Source organism: Dendrobates tinctorius, unplaced genomic scaffold (assembly GCF_039654945.1).
Source record: "Dendrobates tinctorius isolate UK_male_01 unplaced genomic scaffold, ASM3965494v1 ptg000150l, whole genome shotgun sequence".
Classification (NCBI taxonomy): Eukaryota; Metazoa; Chordata; class Amphibia; order Anura; family Dendrobatidae; genus Dendrobates; species Dendrobates tinctorius.
This window is the reverse complement of record NW_027361817.1, coordinates 11,250,870-11,266,698: the sequence shown is the minus strand read 5'-3', so window position 1 is coordinate 11,266,698 and position 15,829 is coordinate 11,250,870. Positions and strand designations below refer to the sequence as shown.

Genomic DNA, 15,829 nt, shown 5'->3' with positions numbered 1-15,829 from the left:
GAACCAAAGTCTGACAAAGAGATCAGACCAGTCATTTCTACTTACTACACTTCTGTGTTGCTAAAATTGAAACTGATGTCTCTCTGCTTTGAGTGCTTCTCAAGATGGTCAGAAGACATCACTTGAAAGTCGTTGTTTATGGGCACAGCTCACGGCGGGGAGTCTACTGCCATATATTTCTCCAGCTGTGTTGGAACATTTTAACATTTGAACCTTCTCCAGCGGAATATTGGGTTGGTGGAAGTGTTTGCATGTTGCGGCTTCCCCAATCTGAAGATGGGTGTACGTTTGGATTCGGACAATTCCGCTGTTGAGGACTTCATGCCTCCAACTGAAGATTGGACCATGCCAATTGGACTACAACTGTTGTTGTTGTTGTTGTTATTACTTGCATGCTTGTTTTCCTTTTGCTTTTCAGGTCTACAGCGACATCTCCCGAGGACATAATAAAAATTATGAAATCTACAGATTTCAGACGGGGAGTGTTAGGTCCCATGAATGAAACATTTTACAGACTGTCCTGTGCATTTTACATGCTGTATTGCAGTCTCTCATATTGTTTTACTGTTGCTATGTGTTCCTGTGTTTTGCATAGCAAAAATGCTCCCTTTCCATCAAGTTTTTCCCTTCTGTCTCTCTGTCTCCCTCTTCTGGGTATGATGTCACTTCCTTCTTCTTCCTCCTGTGTCTCATTCTCCATCTTGGCTACATTAGAAGAACATATGCTTTCAGCCTGTCTGAAGAAAGTCTTTTTTACCTGCTGCTGTTTGTATGCATTCAACAAGAATTCTTAAAGAAATCAAAGTCTCTTCTCGATTGTTCATAACATGTGTGCCGGCAGCTGAGTTGAGATATCTGTGACCGTCACCAATTGTAAGTAAGGTGAAGAGATCACAGAGCCATATTTGCAGCCACAGGCCCCAGGGACAGAATAGTAGTTATACTTCTTCTTTCCAGTCAAGAATTTCAAAGCAGACTTAGGGATTCAAGATGTTCTGTTCAAGATCTTTTGACGCAACATTAAGAAATGATCAAAATTGAGGACCAAACACACAGTGATTGGCCAAAGAAAGTGCAGCAGATGAGAGACATATTATGCTTACTTTTGAAATCGTAAGATGACCAGCAGTGTCATCAGCTCAGAACTGGCAGCAACCAGTGGGACCATGTAATGGTTGGAGAAGTCTGAACAAAAGTGGTCTTCATAGAGAAATTGCTCTGTACCTTCAATATAGAAACTAGGCCAAAGCGACTCAACTATTCATGAAAACATAGAAATTGAGTGAGTCATGATATAGGACATGGTTAATGTCCTGCTCTCAAAGGGTTAACTTTTGCTGGCCTCCCTTTGGATCTGGGAGCTGTATTTATACTCACTCTAGACTAGAATTCCCTGTCACCTATACTTTTGTTCAGGCTGTGTGTCTGAGCCCCTGGTGTGCGTGTATACTGCATTGCTTGATTGCCTCCTGTGTATGACCAGGTCTGTCCGCTCACTCTGTTCTCTGTCTCACATTTTGGTACTATTGTCTTCTCCGGTTCTGACCTCCTGGCTTGGCTATTGTTACTCCGTTACAGTTTGTCCCTATTGTACCGTCTATTGCCCGTTCTGGTTTACTGATCTCTTGCTACGTCCTGACTATCCGTTCTGTCTAATCCTTTGGTACTGTCATGCTATCTCGTGCTTTGACCCCGGCCTTATCTGGTTTACGTCTCTGTCTATGTAGTTACCCTTCTAGGAGTTTTCCTACAGCTCTTAACTCTCTGGAGCTTAGGCCACGCCCCCAGCAGTCACGTGCTTCAGTTCCTGTTTGTCTGAAGCATGCATCTTCACCGCTGCTGCCCCGCTCCACAGGTATCTTTGGGCACAGATTGTTTTACTCAGGACACGCGCCCTAGCTCAGTAAGCAAGTGCAGTGCGGTGTTCCCGACAGAGTGCAGAAAAATGGCATCAGGTGTTTCTGGACTGATGAGTCAAAATGTGAAATTTTTGGCGGTAACAGAAGGCAGTGTGTTCACCGTAATGCAGGAGAGCTGCGCAATAATGATAGTCTGCAGACAACAGTAAAGCATGGTGCAGGTTTCTTCTAAATTTGGGACTGTAGTATAGCAAACAACCTTTGCTCAGGATTAATGCTGTTGTAAATGCTGAGAAATATGCAAAGATACTTCTTCATTAAGCAATGCCATCAGGGAGCCATATGATTGGTTCCACATTTATTCTTCAGCAGGGCAATGACCCAAAACATGCATCAAATTAACAACTACCTGCAGTGTAAAGAAGAACAAGGAGTCCTGGAAGTCATGATATCGTCCCACAGAGCCGTGATCTCCAGATCATAGATTCTGTCTGGGATTTCAGGAAGAGACAGAAGAAATTGTGTAAACCTACATCCACTGAAGATCTCTACGTACTATTCCTCCCACCTCTATAATGGTTTCCTGGCACCTGACTAAGAACCCTGAGCTTGAAACGCGTAGACAGATGTCCTAATCCCCCCCCACTCCTCACTTCCCTCCTTCCCCCACATCTATTTTATCATTATGATTTTTTCATTTTAAATGTTATCATTAAAAGTCATGTTTTAATCTCAACATCAAGCTGATACTGGAATCCCCTTTTTACTTTGAGTCATGATTTAAGCTGCTGCTATTCCATTGCATCATCTCATTGTGTGACCACAGTAGCCATCACTGGCTACATAAACGAACTGTCAATTTCAGTAATGTCAAGATGCATGTCATCAATGCAGCATGCAGCAACATAAATCAACTCTGATAGGGAACCTCTGGTGTTCATTGTTGAGATGAGAACATTGTTTTTGCCAATTTAGCCTCAAACGGACCAAGTGCTGACGCTTGGACCTTGGCTTTAACTCTGCGCTATTGTAAATTTATTTCATCAAATTAAAGCTTCTGCTGCTATAATCTGATCCCTGGCTGTCAAACATATCTTGGAGCTTGATGGAGAAAGCTGAAACGGTTTATTACTGCTTCTGTATTCTTATACAAGCAGCATAGCACAAAATGAGCGCTATGTACTGTACATAAGTATCAGTGATTCTGTAGGATTTTGGGATCACATTACCTGGTGTCTGCCAGTATAGCAGAACCTCTGGATCCTAGCACACCCAGATCAGACCTGTCAGTGACTTCTGGATGTTTCAGTTACAGTGGAACAAAACCTACACATATAATGTATCTACACAACCATAATCGCTTGGAGAATTCATTCAGTGGGCTATTTGGTGTGCAACATGAACTTTAAAAAAAATATAAATAAAAATAGCTTTTTTGGATACTTGCATCTAAAAATATGTATATAATTTATACTATGATTTACAGTGGGTACGGAAAGTATTCAGACCCCTTTAAATTTTTCACTCTTTGTTTCATTGCAGCCATTTTGGTAAATTCAAAAAAGTTCATTTTTTTCTCATTAATGTACGCTCTGCACCCCATCTTGACTGAAAAAAACATAAATGTAGACGTTTTTGCAAATTTATTAAAAAAGAAAAACTGAAATATCACATCGTCATAAGTATTCAGACCCTTTGCTCAGGCACTCTTATTTAAGTCACATGCTGTTCTTTTCCTTGTGATCCTCCTTGAAATAGTTCTACTCCTTCAGTGGAGTACAGTTGTGTTTAATTAAACTGATAGGACTTGATTGGCAAAGGCACACACCTATCTATATAAGACCTCACAGCTCATAGTGCATGTCAGACCAAATGAGAATCATGAGGTCAAAGGAACTGGCCAAGGAGCTCAGAGACAGAATTGTGGCAAAGCACAGATCTGGCCAAGGTTACAAAAAAATTTCTGCAGTACTCAAGGTTCCTAAGAGCACAGTGGCCTCAATTATCCTTAAATGGAATAAGTTTGGGACCACCAGAAGTCTTCCTAGACCTGGCCGTGCAGCTAAACTGAGCAATCATGGGAGAAGACCCTTGGTGAGAGAGGTAAAGAAGAACCCCAAGATCACTGAGGCTGAGCTCCACAAATGCAGTAGGGAGGTGTGAGAAAGTTCTAAAAAGTCAACTATCACTGCATCCCTCTACCAGTCGGGCCTTTATGGCAGAGTGGCTGACGGAAGCCTATCCTCAGTGCAAGACATATGAAAGCCTGCATAGTGTTGGCTAAAAAACACATGAAGGACACCCAGACTACGAGAAATAAGATTATCTGGTCTGATGAGATGAAGATAGAACTTTTGGTGATAATTCTAAGCGGTATGTGTGGAGAAAACCAGGCACTGCTCATCACCTGCCCAATACAATCCCTACAGTGAAACATTGTGGTGGCAGCATCATACTATGGGGGGGGGGGGGGGTTTCAGTTGCAGGGACAGGATGATTGATTGCAATTGAAGGAAACATGAATGTGGCCAAGTACAGAGATATCCTGGATGAAAACCTCTTCCATAGTGCTCTGGACCTCAGACTTAGCTTAAGGTTCACCTTCCAACAAAACAATGACCCTAAGCACACAGCTAAAATAACAAAGGCATATCTTCAGAACAACTCTGTGACCATTCTTGACTGGCCCAGCTAGAGCCCTGACCTAAACCCAATTGAGCATCTCTGGAGAGACCTGAAAATGGCTGTCCACCAACGTTCACCATCCAACCTGATGGAACTGGAGAAGATCTGCAAGGAAGAATGGCAGAGGATCCCCAAATCCAGGTGTGAGAAACTTGTTGAATCATTCCCTAGAAGACTCATGGCTGTACTAGCTTAAAAGAGTGCTTCTACTCAATACTGAGCAAAGGGTCTGAATACTTATGACTATGTGATATTTCAGTTTTTCTTTTTTAAAAAATGTGCAAAAATTTCTACATTTCTGATTTTTTTTAAGTCAAGATAGGGTGCAGAGTGTACATTAATGAGAAAAAAATGAGCTTTTTTGAATTTACGAAATGGCTGCAATGAAACAAAGAGTGAAAAATGTAAAGGGGTCTGAATACCGTACTTTCTGTACCCACTTGTATAGGGACCCCAAAGCTGTGCTAAAAATAATACAATTTGTTTCACATAAAACAAAGCCTTAAATCAATGAAAAAAGAAAATTATATCTATGTAAAAGTGGAGAGGCTAAGACGAAAAAAAAATTATTAAGACACTTTAAGGCCCAGATATTAACAGGTTAACTCATATGTAATTCTTTGGTATATTGTACAGTGTATCATTATACTGTTGAGTATAAAAGTATATCTAAAGTTAATAGAAGGTAAGAGATCGGATTTCTCAAAAATATCAATTATCATCTGTAACTGGATTTTACTTATTTTATTAAGAATGTAAAATCAAGAAACCAAAATCAAACACCTCGATCTCTTGTATCATAATTTCAGTAGTTTTCTATTTTAAACTTTACTTAAACTTTTTTCAATGCTTTTTACCTTATAGATTGGAAGTAGTGCCAAAACCTTGGAAGAAGTCTTTTTTGTCAAATTACAACTTAATCAAGGAAAATTTGAACTCAATGAACCCAACAATGGCTGCTGTTTTGGATTTATGGCATTCATCATTCATGTAAGTAATTACAACACATCTCTTGCTTTGTTATCTTTTCTTTTTTGATGCTTTGTAAAATGAACATTTATAAGGCTTCAGTTTTGGCTAAAAGGGATTGTAGTGCAGCAGTGTCCACACTGTGCAGTGATGAGGCAGTAACCCAGCAAAGTTCAAAGCAAAGTCTCTTTAATGTTCAGTGTATTCACAAAACAGAAAGTAAATATGATCCTCCGGATCTGCCTTGGACAAATAGCTTGCCAAAGACCAACGCTTACTTTTATTTTACATTGCAATCACTTCTATGCCTGTGACTGCAGTGCACTCCCGCAGCCTCAATACACCTCTGTGCGCATCCTGGGGGGACACACAGAGACCCTCGCATATGACACCGGTCACTGCCTCATATACCCCCCTGTGTCCAAACTTGTGAGGTTGAACATTTGTCACCATACAGGGGCCCGTGACAAGGCATCCGCATTTCCCTGACTTCCCCACCCGATATTCCATGAATATATCTACAAGTATTACCATACTCACAGCTACCAGTTTTCATCCAGTTACAACACTGAGTCTCTGTACTAGTCCCTGTGCTAGGACCAAGCCTCTCAAAAACACTTGGTCTGCATGATATGCTATCCAAAATGGTCTTAGTATTTCCTACTGTAACCTTCCATCGGATTTTTTACATCTTGTTCTTTTTCTTTCCGTTTTTCCTTTGATTACAACGGCCTAAGCCACTGGCAGCAGAGTCCCGACCCGTGATTGCTGTGTGTCTGGCGGCCGCTACTGGGAGCTCAGTGGCGTCTCCTGGTGCCACAGTCTGACCGAGCGCCTGAGCATGGCAACGCTGCCCGTCGTATCTTGCCGCCTTTCTAACAGGTAGCTGCCTCCTCGGCAGTTCTGAGAATACCTCCGTATTCTGTTGCACCCGAACCCGAGCCTCCCGTTGCTGCTGTTTAATGAGAGCTTTATTTATTTTCACCTGACCCCTGGCTGTGTCCTTTGCCAGTGCCAGAGGGTTCCCAGTTGGTACGACTGGAGTCACCTCTGTGACCAAACATTCCCAGTTCCTCCAGGTTTTTATAATATACGTTCGGCTCTGCGTGGCCTGGAGCTGAGCTGTCCCGAACTTACTAGGGGACATTTCCAGCTCAGGTATTGGTGGGGTTTCCTCGTCCTCTCCTGTCAATACCTTTAGGGGAAACCTATCGGGGTTACACTCTATCCCTAGGTTGGCGACCCCTATGGCAGGTATCCCTGACTTGGGATGTTCTGGTTCTGCGCCCAGAACAGCATTTACCTTAGAGGGTTAACCCTGGTCTCCCACAGGGACCAGAATAGGGGCAACTCTCTTCCCAAACAGTCCCATATGAAAGGGTCTTTGCCACTCCTACCACATGTTTGACGTCTCCACACGGTGTGGAAAAAGTAACCTCCGTGGTCGGGTACTCTCTGAGTTCCCCATGTATACCCACCACCTCCACTTTCCATCCTTTGGTTTTGTCCCCGGCAACATGGGACCCATGGACCAGAGTCACTAAGCTCTCTGAGTCCAAGTGAGCCTCTGTTTGGTACCCATTGATGAGTATCTGGCACAGTTGGGGTTCGCTGCCAGCAATGCCTGTAGTGGCGGTACAGACTGGCTGGGCATACATAGAGATACGGCGAGTATATCCGCAGTCCATGGGTTCAGATGTCAGGGGGCAGATGGCAGCCACATGTCCGGGCCCTTGACACTGCCAACACTTAAGAGCCGCCACACAAATATACCTTGGGGGAAACGGGACCTTTGTCACCCTCACTTCAGGTTACCCCGTCATTACTGTCTCTGTCGTAGTCAGCCCCAACAGAGGTTTGTGGACTTTTTCCAAGCTCCTTTGCTGGCAGGGCCTGACGTGACAGCCAAAGTGGAGCAGTGTCCCGTATAAAGTCCTGAGTGGCTGTATACCACAGCCTCAATACACATCTGTGCGCATCCTGAGGGGACACATAGTGACCCTCGCATATGACATCAGTCACTGCCTCTCAGGGTGTACAAAACTATACCAAAACCGCACTGTGAATACAGCCATTAGTAATAAGGTGCAATTATTTGTGCTTTTCTTTATCTTTAATGTACCGTACATTTTTAACTTTGTTCTTTTTTTATTTCCAAAGGCAATTACGTCTTGTTGATACTGATGAATTTCACAACCGCCAGGAGTCAATGGAGTTATCCATTTTCCAAAATCTTGTTATGAGACATATTGATTCTGCCAAAGAAAGACTACTTAAGAAGTAAGAAAGAATATAAATGTTACTGAATAATTTGTTAGATTATTCGTCCACCTAACTTTCTTCGGTCATTGTGTTCCAACAGAGTTATAAGAGGGGTACATAAATATGTGACTAGACTGATGCTTTACAGTGAATAGGAAAAATCTGGCCTTTCCTTTGAATTTATTGAGAATTTTAGCTTTTTCTATTGTACAGTATATATTGTGTGTGTGTATATATATATATATAATGCATTGTATAGATTATATGTCTAGTTCCCAGAAATTGATCATTGCTCTTAGAACACATGCTAAAGATGTATTCCTGTGATCATAACCATTGTTGTATTGTGCAGTACGGGCAAAGAAATGAGCATCTCTAACGTTTTCTTAGCAAAGTTTTCGCTTTTGCTAGGGAAAGTTTTATTTTGCCCTACATTCTGTTCCTATTTTTCATTAAGATTTCCCAAATGTGTTAGTTGGCCTTAAACACAATGTTCTAATGTATTTTCGGTAGCTTGGCATTTTTGTTCTTTTGCAAAGACTTCTCTATGGTACTTCAGAAACACCTAAAAAATCTATGAAGAAAAGGTAACAAGATAAAAAATACCATCAAAGACACTTGTAAAAAATGCCATGGTAAATGCTTAAAACATGGGGGGCATGTTTATCAAAACTATAAACTGTCATCTACCCCAATCAGCCAATGAAAATGGAGATTTCATTTAATTTCGGTTATATGGCAATTATTACATGCGTCTTAAAATAGTAAAGGCGAACAAAGTTGTGGTACAAGCACTTTAGCGCCCATAAAGTGTTTTCACAAAAGTTTTCGCGAGAAATCTACTAGCTTCCTGAACTAGGATAATAATTGTATCGGGGTGAGATACAGTGCCTTGTGATAGTATCCGGCCCCCTGGAACTTTTCAACCTTTTCCCACATATCAAGCTTCAAACATAAATATACCAAATGTAAATTTTTGGTGAAGAATCAACAAGTGGAACACAATTGTGAAGTTGAATGAAATTTATTGGTTATTTTAAATTTTTGTGGAAATTCAAAAACTGAAAAGTGGGGCGTGCAATATTATTCGGCTCCTTCACTTTCAGTGCAGCAAACTCACTCCGGAAGTTCATTGTGGATCTCTGAAGGATCCAATGTTGTCCTAAATGACTAATGATGATAAATATAATCCACCTGTATGTAATCAAGTCTCCGTGTAAATGCACCTACTCTGTGATAGTCTCAGAGTTCTGTTTGAAGCACAGAGAGCATCATGAAGACCAAGGAACACAACAGGCAGGTCCATGATACTGTTGTTGAGAAGTTTAAAGCTGGATTTGGATACAAAATGATTTCCAAAACTTTAAACATCCCAAGGACCACTGTGCAAGCGATAATATTGAAATGGAAGGCGTATCATACCACTGCAAATCTACCAAGACCCGGCCATCCCTCTAAACTTTCACCTCAAACAAGGAGAAGACTGATCAGAGATGCAGCCAAGAGGCCCATCATCACTCTGGATGAACTGCAGAGATCTACAGCTGAGGTGGGACAGTCTGTCCATAGGACAACAATCAGTCGTACACTGCACAAATCTGACCTATATGGAAGAGTAGCAAGAAGAAAGCCATTTCTCAAAGATATCCATAAAAAGTGTCATTTAAAGTTTGCAACAAGCCACCTGGGAGACACACCAAAAATGTGGAAGAAGGTGCTCTGGTCAGATGAAACCAAAATTGAACTTTTTGGCAACAATGCCAAACGATATGTTTGGCATAAAGGCAATACAGCTCATCACCCTGAACACACCATCCCCACTGTCAAACATGGTGGTGGCAGCATCATGGTTTGGGGCTGCTTTTCTTCAGCAGGGACAGGGAAGATGGTTAAAATTGATGGGAAGATGGATGGAGCCAAATAAAAGGAACATTCTTGAAGAAAACCTGTTGGAGTCTGCAAAAGACCTGAGACTGGGACTGAAATTTGTCTTCCAACAAGACAATGATCCCAAACATAAAGCAAAATCTACAATGGAATGGTTCACAAATAAACATATCCAGGTATTAGAATGGCCAAGTCAAAGTCCAGACCTGAATCCAGTCGAGAATCTGTGGAAAGAGCTGAAAACTGCTGTTCACAAACGATCTCCATCAAACCTCACTGAGCTAGAGCTGTTTGCCAAGGAAGAATGTGCATGAATTTCAGACTCTCGATGTACAAAACTGATAGAGACATACCCCAAGCAACTTGCAGCTGTAATCGCAGCAAAAGGTGGCGCAACAAAGTATTAAGTTAAAGGGGCTGAATAATATTGCACGCCCCACTTTTCAGTTTTTGAATTTTCACAAAAATTTAAAATAACCAATAAATTTCATTCAACTTCACAATTGTGTCCCACTTATTGTTGATTCGTCACCAAAATTTTACATTTGGTATCTGTATGTTTGAAGCATGATATGTGGGAAAAGGATGAAACGTTCCAGGGGGCTGAATACTTTAGCAAAGCACTGTAGAATGACCTTTTTGCTTCCCTTCTTCTAATTGTCTTTCATCTGTTGATGTTTACATACTGTATGTTAATGTTGATAATGTCTATGATAAATGCTTGCGGTACTGCTACATAGAAATATGTATTATCACTCATGTTTTATGGTACTGCCACATTTATATATGTGTTACCATCCTTTGGAGAACTGTATGATGTTGTGTTGTGTTTCTTAGTGTCAAAATATATATGATGTAATGTGACTGATGTTCCTGTACAGTTTAGGGTCAGTAAAGTGCATCCTTTTGGGGACATTAGAGGAGGGCACTTTAGTATATAGTTCTTATAGACAAGGGTAAGTGTAGATCATTTGTGGGCCACTAGATGGGGCATACTAATGTGCACTGTTAGGTATGATTGAAAGGATGTTCATAGAGGGTTAAGTGTAGGAGGGGCTGCCGGGTGTTAAGACAGGAGTTTCTAGGAAGTTAGGTCAGACGGGGCCAGGGTGCCCAAATGTCCACATGGGCCATAGGTCCGGACAGCTCGGCAGCCACGTAACGTTAAAGCACTGCAGCCCACGTTATCCACGGCCACTGTGCATCGTAGCAGTGGGCCAGAACAGGGAAGGAAAGATGTGGCGACTCATCGCCTGGGTAGATGCCTTTAGGGCAGGAGTCGGTTGGAATGAGGAGTTGAAGGTAGTTGGAGCTTTGACGAGACGGGCCAGATGCTTTACCAGAGGCAACCAAACCTGATGACTGATGATTTTGAATCTGGGGTGAAACAGGCAGAAGGAATTGTCATCATGGCGAGGTCAGGCCAGGAAGGAACTGAGGAGCAGTTTAGGATGGTCCGGTCCTGGCGTGTACTGCACAGAAGCAACAGTCAGAAAGGGAAAGATGAGGAAACAAGCGAATTCCATGATGTACCAACTGTGGATGTAACGTGTGAAGTATTCAGTAAAGAGAATGTTAAAGTTAACTTAGACTGTGTCTCCATTGCTGGGGGGTCGCCTGGAAGAGGGACCGTTGTTGCCCGGGAAGTGCCCGGGGGAAGTTGGATTTGGAGATGCAGTGTAAAAAAAAAATCTTTTTCTTTTAACTCTTGAGATGCTGGTATGTCGTGGAAACACGTAGTGGTTAATAAAGACCCTTGAAGGAATATCACAGGAAGAGATTTCTTTTTCAGCAGCTCAGCCTATTCTAAACATGATTATTATCCTAGTTCACATCTGGTGGGTTTCTCACCCAGCCACGTGGCAGCGGCAGCTAGTTTTGGAACCTTTTCTGTGGTTGTGTCTGTACCCAACCACCCCAGGTGAGTCAAACCTATTGTGCACTTCTCCCTTCACAGCTGTTGTTTCTACTTCACCTGAATTTTGGTGTAAAATAATTTGAAAAGACTCAAAATTAAAACTTTTTGTTTGTTCACACCACTTTCAACCATCTCCACCAAAGTGAACCACCAAGCCACCAAGTGGCTAGGGAGGAGTGGCCCGCCTGACAAATTAATTTCACCCTGACTGGAGTAACATTTCTGGCAAGGCGCCCACAGGAGCACGCCACTGATAAGATGCGCTGAATAAATTAAGTGACGTGTGCCTTTTAATGTATTTGGTGCATCTTATTCCTTCCCATCCCTCATTAAAATTGATGTACAAAGACCAGTCTAAATTAATCAAGGCCAAAGTCTTTAAGATGCACCCCTAGTTTATAGCTGTCATATGTATTAGAATTACATGGGGGGGGCCCTCATTTTGCATTTTCACTCAAAAACATTAGAAAAGAAAAAAGCATTGTGATTGTTCTTGCAAACATTCTGCACATCTATTGTATATATTTTACAAGCACACACTTATATACACTACTCAAACTATGAGATAATATCGTCACACAGTCTGCTCAGCCGCATACTCTCTGTCACACACACTGCACACTTGTGCACACATACAGTTCAGTCATACACATATACACACACTCCCGTCACATTTATACACTGTGGTAACACACACCACAGTCAAACACATACAGTTTAATCACACACGTACACATACTACAGGTACACACATTTACACATACTCCAATTACACACACACTTCAGTCACACACACCCAAGTTACTCACATATTACAGACACACACATCTTGTATACACTCCAGTCACACACTGTACATATGCGCACACTCTAGTCACACACTGTACACCTGCACACATTCACGTAGAACTCACACATACACACACACAGACATCAAACACCTATACATACTCTAGTCACCTGCACTGTACCCCTGCACACACTACTGTAATACACACATACACTTCAGTCACACACACATATATTCACACTAAATGTACACTCATATACTTCGGTCACACACGCATAAACACGCAAAAGTTACACATATACACAAACTCCAATTACACACACACACACACACTCCAGGCAAACACATTATACACCTGTACACACTCTACAGACACAGTGTACACCTGCACACACTCTTGTAATATAGACATACACTTCAGTCACACCTATACACTTTGGTCACACACACAAGCACACACACTTACACACAGTCCAGTCACACAAACACGCAAATTACACATATTACACACACTCCACTCACACATACACATTACACATACTACAGTCACAAACACATACACACTCTCCAATGACACAAATTGTAGTCACACACACGCATGTGTCTGTCACAGGTAACAGGCTGCTACTGCAAGACAGGGCCACTCTACAACCAAGATCAGTCTACACCAGGGGTGGGTAATTAATTTTCCCGAAGGGCCACATGAGAGACCGTGATTATTGTGGCGGGCCGAACCAATAGGCTGAAATTAACTCTGCTCAATATTAATATATTATAATTATTATTATTCACTGGTCAACAGCATTTTTGGTGCCAAAGATATTTCATCGAATTTAGGGTATTTTTGGGGTGCTGATTCTGAATATGTCATCAGTTTTGCCAGATTGGCTCAAGTTTTTGAGATTTTTGGTATCTTATTTATAGCACTTGTTGGTAAATGCGACGCATCATCTCATTAATTTCTTTGGATTAGTACTTGAACTGAGCAGTTCTCAATATAGTTTTGTGTTAATTAGTGTTCTAAAAGTTTGTTCATAGCTTGATTTTTGCACTAACTTTATGTTGTTGTCTGTTTTCCAGTGAAAAGCATGAACTCATCAAGAAGAAGTTGTCTTAACGATCCAGACTCATTCTGTTACATTTGTGGTGAATACACACTGCCAAAACATAGAAGAAACATAACAGACTTCGTAAAAAAAGTGTATTTTGCCTATTTTGGGGTTATGCTTGGGGACCAAGACAAGTTTTGGGCACCACACATAGTGTGCAAAGCATGTATCGAATTATTACGAAAATGGAGCAAAGGACAAAGAAAAAGCTTCAAATTTGGTGTTCCAATGGTGTGGAGAGAGCCAAAAAATCATCATGATGACTGTTATTTATGGTAAACACAGGTACAGGCACATCTTCACAATGAGGGACAGGCCTTCTTGCAGATTCCATGTTACTCCCATTTTCGTTTCTTATGCTTATTGAATCCTTGCACTTGCACTGCACAGAAATAACAGTCATCATGATGATTTTTTGGCTCTCTCCACACCATTGGAACACCAAATTTGAAGCTTTTTCTTTGTCCTTTGCTCCATTTTCGTAATAATTCGATACATGCTTTGCACACTATGTGTGGTGCCCAAAACTTGTCTTGGTCCCCAAGCATAACCCCAAAATAGGCAAAATACACTTTTTTTACGAAGTCTGTTATGTTTCTTCTATGTTTTGGCAGTGTGTATTCACCACAAATGTAACAGAATGAGTCTGGATCGTTAAGACAACTTCTTCTTGATGAGTTCATGCTTTTCACTGGAAAACAGACAACAACATAAAGTTAGTGCAAAAATCAAGCTATGAACAAACTTTTAGAACACTAATTAACACAAAACTATATTGAGAACTGCTCAGTTCAAGTACTAATCCAAAGAAATTAATGAGATGATGCGTCGCATTTACCAACAAGTGCTATAAATAAGATACCAAAAATCTCAAAAACTTGAGCCAATCTGGCAAAACTGATGACATATTCAGAATCAGCACCCCAAAAATACCCCAAATTCATTAAAATATTTTGGACACCAGAAAAAAATTTTTTTTTCGTTGACCTGTGGATTGATAATTATATTGCATCACTTAATATTGAGCAGAATAAAGTATGCTGACATCCCCCATATATCGTTTGAAACCAAGAACAGCCTCTTCTGTATATCGTATGAGCCCCCCAACAGCCCCTTATATACTGTAAGAGCCCCCACACAGCCTCCGTATATGCAGCATGAGCCCCACACAGCCTCCCCCATATACAGCATGAGCCCCACACAGCCTCCCCCATATACAGCATGAGCCCCACGCAGCCTCCCTATATACAGCATGAGCCCCACGCAGCCTCCCTATATACAGCATGAGCCCCACGCAGCCTCTCTATATACAGCATGAGCCCCACGCAGCCTCTCTATATACAGCATGAGCCCCACACAGCCTCCCCCATATACAGCATGAGCCCCACACAGCCTCCCCCATATACAGCATAAGCCCCACACAGCCTCCCCCATATACAGCATGAGCCCCACGCAGCCTCCCTATATACAGCATGAGCCCCACGCAGCCTCTCTATATACAGCATGAGCCCCACGCAGCCTCACTATATACAGCATGAGGCCCAGGCCACCCTATATATACTGCATGAGCCCCACGCAGCCTCCCTGTATACGGCATGAGCCCCGAGCAGCCTCCCTATATATACTGCATGATCCCCACGCAGCCTCCCTATATACAGCATGAGCCCCACACAGCCTCTCCATATACTGTATACTGCAAGAGCCCCATGCAGCCTCCCTATATACACTGCATGAACTCCACACAGCCTACCTATATATACTGCATGAGCCCCACGCTACCTCCCTAGATATACTATATGAACCTCACACAGCCTCCCCATATATACTACATGAGCCCCACGCAGCCTCCCTATATATACTGCATGAGCCCCACGCAGCCTCCCTATATACACTGCATGAGCCTCACGCAGCCTCCCTATATATACTGCATGAGCTCCACACAACCTCCCTATGTATACTGCATGAGCCCCACACAGCCTCCCCATATACTTCATGAGCCCCACACAGCCTCCCTATATATACTGCATGAGCCCCACGCAGCCTCCCTATATACACTGCATGAGCCTCACGCTGCCTCCCTATATATACTGCATGAGCTCCACACAGCCTCGCTATATATACTGCATGAGCCCCACGCAGCCTCCCTATATACACTGCATGAGCCTCACGCTGTCTCCCTATATTTACTACATGAGCTCCACACAGCCTCCCTATATATACTGCATGAGCCCCACACAGCCTCCCCATATACTGCATGAGCCCCACACAGCCTCCCTATATACACTGCATGAGCCCCACACAGCCTCCCTATATATACTGCATGAGCCCCACACAGCCTCCCTATATATAC

The 15,829-nt window shown here is 42.3% G+C and overlaps 1 protein-coding gene across 1 annotated transcript in view; it reads left to right on the top strand.

Annotated features, from left to right (window-relative positions):
- The window catches only part of DNAH7 (dynein axonemal heavy chain 7), a 529,416-nt gene that overhangs the window by 102,069 nt on the left and 411,518 nt on the right, over positions 1-15,829 (top strand). The window contains exons 8-9 of the mRNA XM_073546702.1: positions 5,409-5,534; positions 7,674-7,793. Of these exons, the coding sequence (XP_073402803.1) occupies positions 5,409-5,534; positions 7,674-7,793 (246 nt within the window). The remainder of the gene's footprint in view (positions 1-5,408; positions 5,535-7,673; positions 7,794-15,829) is intronic.